General features: G+C 46.6%; 2 protein-coding genes across 2 annotated transcripts in view; one reads left to right on the top strand and one right to left on the bottom strand.

The window, feature by feature from the left end:
- Window positions 1-3,338, bottom strand: part of LOC137228712 (uncharacterized) — a 68,881-nt gene extending 65,543 nt beyond the window's left edge. The window contains exon 1 of the mRNA XM_067745596.1: window positions 3,318-3,338. Within this exon, the coding sequence (XP_067601697.1) occupies window positions 3,318-3,338 (21 nt within the window). The remainder of the gene's footprint in view (window positions 1-3,317) is intronic.
- Window positions 3,339-5,268: 1,930 nt separating this feature from the next.
- Window positions 5,269-14,714, top strand: part of FKBP9 (FKBP prolyl isomerase 9) — a 50,290-nt gene continuing 40,844 nt past the window's right edge. The window contains exon 1 of the mRNA XM_067746683.1: window positions 5,269-5,616. Coding sequence (XP_067602784.1) covers window positions 5,384-5,616 — 233 coding nt within the window. The 5' untranslated portion in view covers window positions 5,269-5,383. The remainder of the gene's footprint in view (window positions 5,617-14,714) is intronic.

The following is a 14,714-nucleotide window of genomic DNA, read 5'->3' on the forward strand; positions in this document are numbered from 1 at the left end:
GGATGATATGCAAGGTGTTGTGGTCACTCCACAGAAGTATGCTGGACCCTCCTCCACCCCAAATCGGTTTGCTGTCAAGACTGATGATGCCACATATGCACCGAGAGGGTAGGGAGAAATTTATTATTCACATATTGAGGCTTTCTGGGAGAGCAGGTCAGGCACCTAAGACAGTCAAAAATAGCTTCAGCAAAGGAAAGGTGAGTGACCCTGGGTTTTATGATGTTTAGGAGGTAGAACCTGGGTGAATACTCCTGCACACAGGCCAAGGCTTTGTGGGGTTTGAACTTTCCTCTGGTGCCAAGGGAAGGAGTGTGTAGGCTTTCTTATCAGCTTGTCCACAGGTGGGGAGGAAGCGGAAAGTGGAGGCGGGGCTTGAAGGGTGACAGTGGTCAACATAAAAAAATGGAGTCAGATTCTTTATGACCCAGGGCCATCTTTCAAATTCAGCCCCATTTTCTGATTGTGATAAACTCAATGTAGTGACATCTAGTAAGCAGTTAGACAAACACGAGTTCTTTCTCTGGTGGTTATGATTCTGAATCATTCTTCTTACCCATCACCCTTTCTTTATGCCTATAGCATCTGGAGGGGTGTGCAGGTACAGCTCCTTTCCAGAAAGAAAGAGTAAAATGATTATTACCCAACTGTGAATACACATGGAGTCACCCTTCACTTTCTACCCAGGCGCCTAGCCCAGGTGAGTGAGAGATGCCTTCTTTGTCCTCCCTCCGTGTTCTATCCTCTGCTTCAGTCTTTTCTGCCCCTCTGCTTCATCCTAAGATAGCAGATTCACTCTCAAGGCCAGCCAGAGGGCCTTGGTGTTGGCCTAATTGTAGAAGGGTGGCTGCAGCTAGCCCTGACTCTGTGTTACTGGATAGGTTTGAAGCCTTTCTGAATGAAACAATTTTTAAAAGACTAGATTTTCTTCTTCTTCCCCCCTCCTCAACCGCCTGACCAGGGATGGAACCCAGGCCCCCTGCAGTAGAAGCATGGAGTCCTAACCACTGGACCACCAGGGAATTCCCCCAAATGACTAGATTTTTCTCCTGCTTATATGTATTTTTTTAATTAATTAATTTAATTTCTTTATTTTTGGCTATGTTGGGTCTTTGTTGCTGCACGCGGGCTTTCTCTAGTTGCGGTGAGCAGGGGCTACTCTTCTTTGTGGTATGCAGGCTTCTCATTGTGGTGGCTTCTCTTGTTGCAGAGCTCGGGCTCTAGGCGCGCGGGCTTCAGTAGTTGTGGCTCACAGGCTCAGTAGTTGTAGCTCACAGGCTCTAGAGCACAGGCTCAGTATTTGTGGCGCAGGGGCTTAGTTGCTCCGCGGCATGTGGGATCTTCCTGGACCAGGGCTCGAACCCGTGTCCCCTGCATTGGCCGGTGGATTCTTAACCACTGCGCCACCAGGGAAGGCCGATCCTGCTTATCTTGACCAGCTTTTGCAGCATAGCTTTGATGCCATTGTTTTGCTCACAAGGTGTTTTTTTAAACTAGTTCTTAATTTACCAATGACCTTTTCCCCACTGGGAAGATGGAGGAAGGAAAAAAATGAGTAAAAGGGAAAGATCACACCCTATTACATACTAATGAATCATGGCTAGATTAGAGGGTAGACTGCAGAATCTGTCTCCCCCCCTTCCCCCCTGCTAAACACCAGACTTCAAAGAATTCTGGTCAAGTAGTCACTAAGCTCCCAAGGGTCCATGTCCACAGCTCTCTGCAGCACAGTGGAAACATTTGAGAAGTCCCGTATTATTATTTCTAATAATTTAAACTGGTATTCTATTTAGTAACCAGTAGGATTAGAGGAAAAATTGCAGACAATGTGCCTTACTTGATGCTTGGAGGGAAAAGGGGAGACATCTAACGTAATTGACAAAACCTGTTGGTTGACAAACCAATTGCCATTCCTCCTTCGCTTCCTTGCTCACAGCACTCTGGTTTTGTTCAGGAAGCTTAGGGAGCCATCTACTTCAGAGGAGGCTCTCCTTGCTCTCTGGAGATGAATCTTGATTAGTCTTAAACCAATCGTAGTGATCCTATTTCTCTTCCACTGATAAGTTAGCAATGGGCATGGGATAGTTTCAGTCAATGAGACATGAGGGGAGGTCTGTAGGAGGGAGGCTTTCTGGAAATGCTTGCTCTTAATAAAGGATACTTGGAAAGATAAAAGATCCCTTTTGTGCCTCAGGGTGGCGCTTCCCTGCATGTGGTAGCTGGATCTGGGGGAGCCATGTTGGAATCATGAGGGGGAGCAGTGAACCCCCTGAGGAGGACAGGAGAAGACACCTGAGCCCTTGAGGATGTTCTAGAGACACTTTATTAACCACACCTGCAGCTGCTTCCCATCCAGACTTTCTCTTCTGAGAGATAGTATACATCTCTATGGGTTAAGTGATTTTTGAGTTGGGTCTTCTCTCACTCATAGATAAATGCGATTCCTTACATTTACACAGTACTTTGCAGATTTCCATCCCTCATAAATTGCTTCCCTTGATCCTCCTAGAAACTCTATGGAGGTAGGCAAGACATCTTACAAATAAGGAAATTGAGTTTCAGAGAGTAGGGGCATGAGTGGCCCTACAACCAGGGTGGTCTGATTTCTAGTCCAGGGTTTTTCATCAAACCACATGGTGACTCCAGGTGTGTTGTCAAATACTGAAGGTGGGAGAACTTCTTGGAAACTCTTGGGGAGGGAGAGAACACACTGCTGGAAACATTTCTCCTACTTCACTTTTGCCTCAGGTCAACTCAGATGAATTTGGGGGTGGGGTGGGGTGGGGTGGGGGATGTTTTTCTTAATACTGGCCTTTTCTTTATCCCCAACTCAGTGTGTGCCAAGCTGAAGTTAATAGCTTACAAAGCTTAGCCTCCAGGGTTTACTGCTCTTGGAAGATCTGATTCATGCATGAGTCCTTCTTTATTTCAGGCTCAATGAAAACTGGAATTCTTTCTTTAGTGCCCTGCTTTACTTGACGGACTATGTTTGTAATTTTTCCACTAACTTCCTGTATAGAGGTGGATAGAAAGAACCTAGTTCTCTGACGTTCATTCAGACCGATCCTGTTTCAGATCCTCCTTCGCTTCCTTCTCCATGTTGTTCCACGCCTCCATCCTGGCCTCAGACCTTTTGGATGTTTCTATTATGTCCTCGCCTCTGACTATGTCACATTCAATTGTTCCTTGGCTCTCTGGCTCTCTCTCACTGATTCTCCTCTTCTATGTTTCCCTTCTTGCTTTCTCTCTCACTTCTCTCCCTGCTCCTTTAAAAAAATTCCAGTACCTTTCCCTTATTTCTGGTTCCTGTCTCTCACCTGCTCACCTCTTCCCCCCATCTTTACCTTTCTAAGCTTTTAGTCTACTGTTGACTCTTCTTGACTGGATTTACAGTTTTTAGACTTGACAAGTCCTCACAAAGTCACCCCCAGAAGTTTAATGGAAATCCTTATTTTAAAATCTCAGCTTGATTTTAATTAGTTCTTATGATAATGTCAGTAATGCCAAGAGGTAAATTTTCTCTTTGGTAAATTGCTACAGAAATCCAATTCAAAGAATGTCTGTTAGGATTTAGAGAGACATTATAGAGCACACATACTATTTGATCAGATAATTAACATTTTAAAAGAAATAACAAGGGAATTCCCTGGTGGTCCAGTGGTTAGAACTCAGTGCTTTCACTGCCGTGGGCCTGAGTTCAATCCCTGGCTGTTCAGCGTGGCCAATAAATAAATAAATAAAATAAAAGGAATGACAAGAAATCAAACCACTTGGAAGCACTACAAGGCAAAATGGAAGTGGTGGTCACTACCTGGCCTGTTTCTTCCTACATCTGTCTTCTTTTCCATTCTAGAATGTCTTCTCTCTCACAGGATCATAGGATTTTAGAATTGGAAGAAGTCTTAGAAATCAACCACTTCATTTTACAGATGAAGAAACCGAGGCCCAGAAGGTGGCATGCGTTGCCCACAGTCACAGTAAGGGAGTGGAAGATTCCTGACTGGAACCAGGTTGACTTTTTTGTTTGTTTGTTTCTGTTTAAAACCTGACATTGTTATTAAAAACCATAAAGAACTACTGAAAAGTACATAGAAGGAAGAAAATGATCACCCCAAATTCAAGCACCTATAAATAACCGGTGTTAGGATGAATTGTATTAATAGGTTTTCTATTTCAATAGAATAAGCTCTATTAGGAATAATGAACATTTCTTTAGTGCTATGTGTAGTTTCTCATTAGATCCTGCATCTAATAAAATCTATAATCTAATAATTATCATTTTTTTAAATTACTACGTTTTATCTTCATCTTAGAGGACACAGACAATTTGCAGGTCACCTAAATAGTCCGCATAATTGTGTTCTTTTCTTTAATAAGTTGTTGGATTCAATTTAGTCACAATTTATTAACATTTTTGCATTTCTATTTATAAATTAGGTTGGCGCCCACATTCTCTCTCTCTCTTGCTACCTTTGCCAGGTTTTGGTATTGGTATTGTTTGCTTCCAAAACGAGTTGAGAAACCTTTGGTGATTTGCTTTCACTATTCCAAAGTTTCAATAAATGAGAACAACCAATTCTAAGCTAAGAATGCATTAAACTACTCTAATGAATTTCCCGCAGCATCTGAGTCTCTAATGTGGGGTCTTAACCGGCTTAGTCATGCGGGTGGGACCACGTGGGATGTTTGCTATTAAGTAGCACTCACTGGTAGCCACTTAAAACTTTCCTCTGGACAACTGTCAGGGGAGTCTCACAATTCATGTCTCCCCCTTTCTCTGAGTATTAAAAAAAAGTCCTGGAAAAAAATCTTGAAGACGGTTTCAGTCATTTTCAACGTAGAATCCAGCCTTGAAACTAATTAAAAAAAAAAAAGTTTTCCTCCCTCCCCAAAGCAGCAAGGGGTAATTGGATCCGCGGCCACGTAGAAGCCTCTGGTGGCACTAAATCCGGAGAGTCTCTAGCGACAGGCAGAGACCAGCGGATTTGCCTGGGTAGTAACAGTTTTTCCCTCCCAACTTTGGGCCGAAGCCCAGTCCCGAGGAGTTCACGGTTTCTCCCTCGGGGACGGGTCCCCTTTGAACTCGCCAGCCAAAGAAGGCCCGCCTCTTCCCCGGGCGGGCCAGCCCAACGGACCCTGCGGGCCCAGGCGTCTCAGGGCGCAGCAGGCGGGTCCTGGCGCACGGCCGCGGCTCCTCCCCTCCCTCGGATGTGGCCTGGGGGCGGGGGGCGGGAGAGAGGGGGTGGTTGCTGCTGCCCGGGGACGGCTGGGAGTCTTTTCCACGTTTGCAAACGCCGCCGCACGCCCAGGCCCGACTCGCGCCGCCCGAGCTCAGCGCGCCTCTCCAGCTCCGCGCCGCGACCCCCTTTCCTCGCTGCCCGCGATGGCGATCAGGGCCCGGGGTTGGCGGCCCCCGCCGCCGCCGCTGCTCCTGCTGCTGCTCTGGGTGACCGGGCAGGCGGCGCCCGTGGCGGGCCTGGGGCTGGGCTCCGACACGGAGCTGCAGATCGAGCGGCGCTTCGTGCCCGACGAGTGTCCCCGCACCGTGCGCAGCGGCGACTTCGTGCGCTACCACTACGTGGGAATGTTCCCAGACGGCCAGAAGTTCGACTCCAGGTACCTCGCACGGCGTGCCGGCCCGACCTCCGAGGCTGCAGCGCCCGCTCTCCCAGCTTCCCTGTCTCCGGACAGGCCTTTCCCTCCCGACGGACCTCCCCCAGCTCCGCCCCGCGCTCCTCCCTCTCCCTCTTCCCACCCCAAAGCTTCCCAGACCCTTCATCCCTTCAGCCTGGAGTGCTGAGGGCTGGGGGCTGGGGGCGGGGGTGGGGTGCCGCGAGTTTCCCGGCCCTTTTGCTTCCCTGGTCAGCGGGAATCTTGATAGGACCTTGCGCAGCAGCTGGGTCGGGACAGATCACGCCCTCCCTCTCCACCCTGCGCATGAACACAGGCGAAATGGGTGTAAAGTCGTCAGCCCGCGAGCAGACACCAAGAGCAAGTGTGTTACTGTTCCTTCGGGCAAGGCCCTTGAGTGTCTAGTCAGACATGCCTCTCGAAGGTGATAATGATGATATTGACGAAGGTGATGATAGCACCCGCTAACATATATGGAGCTATTACAGTGTGCCAGGGTAGTTCTAAGTGCCTTCCATATAACGAACTCATTTAATTCTTAATTCTCTGAGGTAGGAACTATCATTACCCTCATTTTGCCAGTGAGGGAACTTAAGGCCATTGAGGCTAAGAAGCTTGTTTAAGCGGAATCATTTTGAAACCCAGACAATCCAAGTCCAGGATTGTGCCTGTTAACTACTGCCCTTCCTTTACTGCCTTACCAAAAACTCCCTGGGCAAGAGGTAATCCAGAGCAAGTCACTCAGCTTTGACACGGGGCCGTGCACCGTGTCCACAATTTCAGCCCTAAACTCTGCCCCAAGATCACAACACCTCTCCCAACTTCTCTTCAGTTTAGCTTTAGGGTTGACAAGGCCTCTTCGCCTCCAGCTCCAGGCTGCTCTCCTTCCCAAGACTTTGTTATAATCCTAGGTCTGTGCCCTATAATCTCTTAAGTGAAACACCAGACTAAGTAAAGAGAAATGTTTGTTGAGCATCTGTTTTGTGTTCGAGGCTGGGCTAGGCTCATTCCTGAAGGTATCTTTTAAAAAGTACTGTTAGCCTCTCTTGCCTTTTTTGAAATTCCAGACAAGGAGTCAATATAAAAAATCTGGTTAATATGCCACATGGCACATAGCAAGTGCTGAGAAATAGTCATTCTCACTATTGTTTCAGTTGCTTCTTTTTTTTTTTAAAAAAAGAACAGCTTTATTGAGATATAATTCACATTCCATACAATTCACCCATTTAAAGCATACAATTCATTATTTTTTAGTATATTCACTAAAAGTTGTGCAATCATCACAAGTCTCTAATTCCAGAACATTTTCATTGTTCCAAAAAAGAAATGCTGGATCCATTAACAGTCAGTCACTTCCCCTCCAGCTCTAAGTAACCACTAATCTACTTTCTGTCTCTTTATGGAATCATGCAGTTTGCAGCCTTTATGTCTGGCTTCTTTCATGTAGCATAATGTTTTCAAGGTTCATCGTGTTGTAGCATGTATCAGTACTTCATTCCTTTTTATGGCTGTATAATATTCCATACCGTACTTTGTTTATTCATTAGTTGGTGGACATTTGAGTTGTTTACACTTTTTGGTTATTATGAATAATGATGTTATGAACATTCATGTACAGGGTTTTCTGTGGATGTGTGTTTTCACTTCATTTTTTTAAAAAGTATTATTTATTTATTTTTGGCTGCATTGGGTCTTCATTGCTGTGCACAGGCTTTCTCTAGTTGCGGCAAGTGGGGGCTACTCTTCGTTGTGGTGTGCAGGCTTCTCATTGCGGTGGCTTCTCTTGTTGCGAAGCATGGGCTCTAGGTGCGTGGGCTTCAGTAGTTGTGGCATGTGGGCTCAGTAGTTGTGGCTCACGGGCTCTAGAGTGCAGACTCAGTAGTTGTGGCACGTGGGCTTAGTTGCCCCGTGGCATGTGGGATCTTCTCGGACCAGGGATTGAACTCACGTCCCCTGCACTGGCAGGCAGATTCCCAACCAGTGCGCCACCAGGGAAGTCACGTCCTTGCGGTTTTGATTCATGTTTCCCTAATGGCTAAAGATGCTGAACATCTTTTCATGAGTTTATTGGCCATTTGTGTATCTTTTTAAATTTGCTTCATTAATTAGAAAATAGGTAAGAATTTCCTCCTTGTGCTGATGTTAATAATTCCCATTGGAACAAATTGTCTAATACTTTCTACCCTCTAGGATGGCAGCCACTGTGAGGCAGTGTGGGACAGTGGAAAGAAAACAGAGGAGCTACCATCCATTCAGCAAATGTGTATGCAGTGTCTGCCCCTGAAGATGGTATCCCCTCCCTGTCCTTTTGCTTATAGTCCAGACAATTATATAGTGCGATAAGTACAGAAAGAATAAGAGCACACACTTCTGTCTCTCACATAGAGTTCACACATAGTTCTTACCATGTGCCTTTACATACAGGAACTGAAATGAATTCTTGTAACCTCACAGTACAGTGAGGGAGGTATCTCATTACGAACGAAGAAACTGAGGCTCAGAGAATTCAAGTAATTTACCCAAGGTGGAGTAAACGACTAAGTAGTTTAACTACTTAACTACTAAGTGGTGGAGTGGGGCTTTGAATCTAAGCAGTTTAGTGCCAGAGTCTAGAGTTTATGATCTGTAGTCCACCACGTATATGATGGAAGAACGGCAAGGAGCTTTGGAAGCATCCAGAAGGCTTAACTATATGGGTGTGTGTGTGTGTGTGTGTGTGTGTGTGTGTGTGTGTGTGTGGAGGGGTTGGGGGCTGGGGGAGGGGTGGTCAAGATGGAGCTCTGGGATAGCAAGAATAAAGCCTGAGGAAGATTAAAATTTACCAGGAGGAGCTGAGGGGTGAGCGCTGGGGAGTAGGGGTCGGAAGAAAGGGTGTGACTGGTAGAGAGAAGAGCATATGCAGAGGTCTGGAAGTGAGGGCATGTGAAATCTGTTCAAAATAGCTTGAGCTTGGGCTTCCCTGGTGGTGCAGTGGTTGAGAGTCTGCCTGCCGATGCAGGGGACACGGGTTTGTGCCCCGGTCCGGGAAGATTCCACATGCCGCGGAGCGGCTGGGCCCGTGAGCCATGGCCGCTGAGCCTGCGCGTCCGGAGCCTGTGCTCCGCAACGGGAGAGGTCACAGCAGTGAGAGGCCCGCGTACCACAAAAAAAAAAAAAAAAAAAAAAGCCTGAGCTTGGAGTGGGAGTAGAGGTGTGACAGAGGGGGTTAAAAGAGGAGGTGAAGGGAGGCCAGAGAGAAAGACAGGGCCAGCTTATTTTATTCTTTTTTTAAATTTTTTAAAATTTTTTATTTTTTTGCGGTACGCGGGCCTCTCACTGTTGCGGCCTCTCGGGAGCACAGGCCCGGGATGCGCAGGCTCCGCGGCCATGGCTCACGGGCCCAGCCGCTCCGCGGCAAGTGGGATCTTCCCGGACCGGGGCACGTACCCGCCTCCCCTGCATCGGCAGGCGGACTCCCAACCACTGCGCCACCAGAGAAGCCCAGGGTCAGCTTTTGAGAGCTCTCCTCTGCCTGGCTATGGAGTTTGGTCTTTTCAAGGGACAATGGGAAGCCATTGAAGAGTTAATCAGGGGCGTGAGGGATCAGATTTGCATTTTACAAAGGTCCCTTTGGCTGCAGTGTGGACAGTGGAATGGTGGGAGCAGGGTACACAGTAGGTGATTCATTAAAATGAGTTTCCTTCTAGGACCTCTATTCCTTTGGGAATGTATGAAGTATTAGGGTGTTACTTTGCTATTCCTGCACAAAGAGCTTGGGGAAGGAGAAATCCGCATGCTCTGGGCTTTGGCTGTTGATCCGGAGGTTTTGCCCAGAAGAAAATGATAGCTGTCGCTCTGACCATGGTCATAAACCACAAAGGGCCTTTCTTTCCACAGATCATTCTTCCTGCGTCTGTGCCTGGCGCTTGGGGGCAGTTGGTATCTTTTCAGCTTATGGGCATTTGCAGTTGCCAGGAGGCCCAGCCCTTCGGCCCTTGGTCACTGGCTTGGACGTGGTTTCATTTTATTTCGGAGCCTCCGTGGGCTCGTTAATATGCTCTGTGGCTGCTGCTACAGATCTAAGGAGAAGACAGCAGCTTCCCGCCTGGTTTCTGTGGTTTCTGGTTTCTGTGGGGGGGCTCCTGCTCTCACTCTCTAGTCCTTGGAAACTCCTTGTCCACCACTCTTGATTCAGCTTTTGAGGAGTTCCATAGCATTCCTAGTAGTAAGGGACTGAAGTTTAACATGTTCCTGTTATCTTTAGCAGGCAAAACCAGCATCTTGGTCAGTTCATTCACAGTCTCAGGCCTGTCTGCAGGCCTTTAAGGTCTATACATTCAATAAATATTACTGCGTGACCACTACATGCCCTGTTGGGTATATAGAGTTGTAAATGCTCAGACCCAGTGGTGTTCGAACTGTACATGCATCAGAATCACCTGAAGCTTATTATACACAGCTCCTGATTAGGTAGGCCTGGGATGGGGCCTGAGAATTTGTATATCTAACAAGTTCTCAGGTGATGCTGATGCTGTGGTCTAGGACCACATTTTGAGAACCATTGCTCTAAAAGAATCATAGACTCGTAACAGAGATCAACTTCATTTTACATATTCATTCATTCATTCAACAAGTATTTATTGAAAACCTACTATTCTAGTTGTTGGGATGTAGCAGAGATAAAACAGACAAAAATCCCTGCCCTCAGGTAAAACTATTTTGTATGATACTCTGATGGTGGGTACATGTTATTTTACCTTTGTCCAAACCCATAGAATGTACATCACCAAGAGTGAACCCTGATGGGGGACTTCCCTGCGGTCCAGTGGTTAAGACTCCACGCTTCCAATGCAGGGGGCGCGGGTTTGATTCCCGGTTGGGGAACTAAGGTCCCACATGCCGTGTGCCCAAAATAAATAAACTTAAAAAAAAAAACTTTAAAAATAAACTTAAAAAAAACAAAAGAGTGAACCCTGATGTAAACTATGGACTTTTGGTGATAATGACGTGTCAGTGTAGATTCATTGATTCTAACAAATGTACCCCTCTGGTGATGCACTCTGCTGATAATGGAGGAGGCTGTGTGTGTGGGTGGCGTTAAGGGGTGTATGGGAAATCTCTGTATCTTCTGTTCCATTTTTTTGTGAACTCAAAACTGCTCTAAAAAAAACAGTCTATTCAAAAAAATCCCTACCCTCAAGCCAGGGGATGGGGAGGGCCCAGAAACCCATTACAGCTGGCTTAAGAAGAAAGGAAGGGAATTTATTGGAAGAATCTCCAATTCCTCCTGAGGATCCAGAATCGTGAATGGAAGTGACTTTCTGGATCTCTCTGAGGGATTGCAGAGGGGCCGCATTTTCCCCTTCTCTGAAAGAGAGCTCCAGCAGGCTTTCCATGCCACATACATGACCTCTTGGTCCAGTAACGCTGACTCACTGGAATCTGTCTCAATTCCACATTCCCAGGATCTCTCCCATTTGATTGGTCCCATTTGCGTCAGGTTCCCGGCCCCCCCCCCACCACGTGGGTGTTAAATCATGTGTTAAGTGAAAGGGCATTATGGCTCATCCCTTCTGCAGGACTGGATCTCAGAGAGCCGGTGGGCTGGGCAGTACCTCGGACAGTGTCAGGGTGGACTGGAAGGGTTAAGTGGCGGCAGAGAGACTCAGGTCAGGACTTGCTCACTTAGGCGGGAAGCATTTAAATTGTTGATCTGCATGGTAAGACTTTCTACGGAAAAGCCATGTAAAGAAAGAGAAGCTTCCCAGTGCAGTTCTGCTAACTTTAGGAAAAGTTCTTCTTTTATTGGCAGGCCAACATGATGCCCCCGTTGAAGACTTAATGGCACTGCTTTTTTAAAAAAATATTTATTTACTGATTGATTTTTATTTATTTATTTTTGGCTGCGTTTGATTTTCATTGCTGCGCGCAGGCTTTCTCTAGTTGCGGCGAGCGGGGGCTACTCTTGGTTGTGGCGCGCGGGCTTCTCATTTGCGGTGGCTTCTCTTGTTGTGGAGCATGGGCTCTAGGCGCATGGGCTTCAGTACTTGTGGCACGTGGGCTCGGTAGTTGTGGCTCGTGGGCTCTAGAGAGCGGGCTTCAGTAGTTGTGGCGCACAGGCTTAGTTGCTCTGCGGCATGGGAGATCTTCCCAGACCAGGGATCGAACCCATGTCCCCTGCATTGGCAGGCGGATTCTTAACCGCTGCCTTAATGGCATTGCTTTTAATTTTCATTTGTGGGTCATTGCAAGTAACTATACATTCATATTGATTATTTAAGTTGGCTATATTTTGCTGGGCTGAGAACTTGTGTAAAATAAGAATTATTTATAGAGAGCTGACATTTTAACTTGTGCAGTTGCTTAAAAGCAAAAATCCACAATAGCAATGTAACGATCTTACTTTCCTTTGCAAAACTTGTCTTTTAATGATACTTTAATGCACCAAAGACCATCCAAGCCAGCCGCTTGCATGTCAGGGTCTGACTCTCCGTGGAGGTGTGAATAGATGCGTTCTCTCCTTTCCTTCCTCTGCACTCCTACTCGCTCCTCTTTTCTCCCTCACCTTCTCTCTCTTCCTCTCATTTTTCCATCTGGGTAGCAGAGAGGCAGTCTGCCAGATCATTAATGGCTTGCCTTTCCCCCCTGCCAGGGCTCATTAGCTGCTGGTAGAGGTGGTTGTTTGAGGAAGATACTCTTGGGCAAAGCAGAGTCACCTTTGGGAGCAAGAGGTGTGGGGAGGGAGGTGGGAGGCAGAAACATCAGACGTGGCCTCCCTCCCTTGAGTTGGGCCCAAGCTCAGCAGTGGAATTCAGCCTGGGGAGTGTGTTGAATCTCACCTGTGTCATCCCAGGGCTAGGCATCCAACTAGGAGGTGAGTTTCTACTTTTGTGCATTTCATGAATGTTCTAGTCTCATTCACCAAGGGCTTTGGCAAGGACCACAGTCCTCAAGTCAAGCACGTCCCATGTAAGCCAGCCATCTGACCAACTTTGAAACACCAGAAGGCAGTTCCCATGCCCAATCGACTGGCTCTTTATTAAATTGCTTCCCTCCTGTTATGAATTCTCAAAATATGGCAGTCTCTTTAATGTTCAAAAGAAATTTATTCAGTCTAATGTACAGCAATGTGAATATAGTTAATAATACTGTATTGTATACTTGACATTTGCTAAGAATGTAATTCTTAAGTGTCCTTACTACAAAAAGAAAAAGAAAATGGTAACTATGTGAGGTGATGGATATGTTAATTAGCTTCATTGTGACAATTATTTCACGATGTATCAAAACATCAAGTTATACACCTTAAATATACGCACTTTTTATTTGTCCATTATACCTCAATAAAGGTGCAAGGGGGAGTAATGTATTCGGTTATTATTTGTCTAAACTGAACCTAAAATTGGCATTTAGAGCAAGCTGTCTTTTCCTTTCATAGTTGATCAGAACTTCAGCTCTGCTAACCATAGGGCCATTCTCTCTCCCCTTTGTAATGGCCATTTTAACTTCATTTCTGGCTCTGAGATCAGAAGAATCTCAGCAACAAGTAGTATACATGCATGTCAATTTTTGGCAAAATGTTTTAAAATTAATTTAATTTTTAAAACAATACAGATGCACAGAGTTTTAAAAGCAGTTAAATAATTCCATAAAGCTTAGAATTATAGTTACCAAGCTGCTAAGAGTGGGGAAGGGGCTCCGGGATGAGGTGTAGCTGTTCTGAATTCGGACTTTGATGCTCCAGGTTTCCTTCTGCCCTGCGGCCTCCGCAGGCTCTAGGAGGCACATGGCGTCCACCCTTGACCAGATCCTCTTTTGCATACACCTAGATTCTGTTTCTTCCCTTCTAGGTCAGTTTCTGCCCCTCCGTTCCCTTTCCATCTTCCAAAATGTTGCCATCTCTTGACAGCAAGGGTCTCTGCTCTGGTTTTCTCAGTCCTTTTTTAAAAAAGAGCTTAGGAGCTTGGCTAGGAATGGGCTTTGGGGGCTCTAGAGAAGTGAGTGTGTTCAGTTTGCCGTATGTTCTTTTTAAAGTTCATCCTCACTGCAGGTTGAAACCTGCATTTAGAAGTAGAGCCACAGTATTTATGCTTTAAGAATGCAGCCACAGGGGTAGTTACCTATCCTGAGGAATAAGCGCAAGACAGTGTATGCTTGTTTGTAGCAGATGAGTGAGTTGAATTTGAGTGAGTTGAATATGATGGGTGTTACGTGATGTCTCCTGTCGTAGTGGTCCTTGAGCTGATCGGCTGGAAGAGCATCGCTGGAGGGTGCTGCAGCCGCCTCCCATACCCCCCTTGGGGCAGAGGAAGGTAGAAGTGTCAGGGGCAGCAATCAAAGGGTCTACAGCAGTGAATGAGCAGGGGAGAAAAAAGCTGGTGGAGAGGAAAGGGGGTGTTGGATGTGCTGGATAATTTCCATTTGCCTTTCTAGGTCCACTCTACCCCTGTTCCACTTGCTTTTTACTCTGGGAGGTTGACCTATATGGACTACCTGTGCATAGTACGGGTTATATCAGTGACCCTCTTGTAGTCCGGCTTGTGGCTAGGTTCAGCCATGGGGCCTCAGCAGGAGATCAGAGGGAGGGAGGAGAGTGTGGTGGAGATATTTATTCCTCTGGCTCCCTGCCTATAGAGTCATCACATGGGCTGTGTCCCTAGACCAAAGGTCCTAGCTTAGCTTCTGTCAGGTGCTCTGAGCTCCCTCTCTGTTCCTGGATGCTTCAGGTCTGGGTGTGACAACAGCACTCCCTTCTTGTCCCCAGAGGTACTGCATTGTCCCTTAATTGTTTCTCTGCACCCTGCACACGGCCCCTTTATTAAAGTGTCCTGGAGCTGCCTAGTTTGTGCCTATCATCTCTTTCCTGCAGGACCTCGATTGGGACATCTGCAAATCAGCCCAATACTGGGACAGGCTGAATAAGGGCTAATTCCAGCACTTGCAGAAATAATTTTCATGACCAGCTCCTGGCTGGACCCTGCGTATGAATTTGTTCCAGTAGTACTGACCAGCACAGACTTGCTGAGAACAAATTTATTTTTCCAGATGGTCAGAGTTTTCAGCTGTAGACAAAACTGGCCTTGCTTGTTAGTTTCTCATGTATG

This window comes from Pseudorca crassidens, chromosome 8 (assembly GCF_039906515.1).
Source record: "Pseudorca crassidens isolate mPseCra1 chromosome 8, mPseCra1.hap1, whole genome shotgun sequence".
NCBI lineage: Eukaryota > Metazoa > Chordata > Mammalia > Artiodactyla > Delphinidae > Pseudorca > Pseudorca crassidens.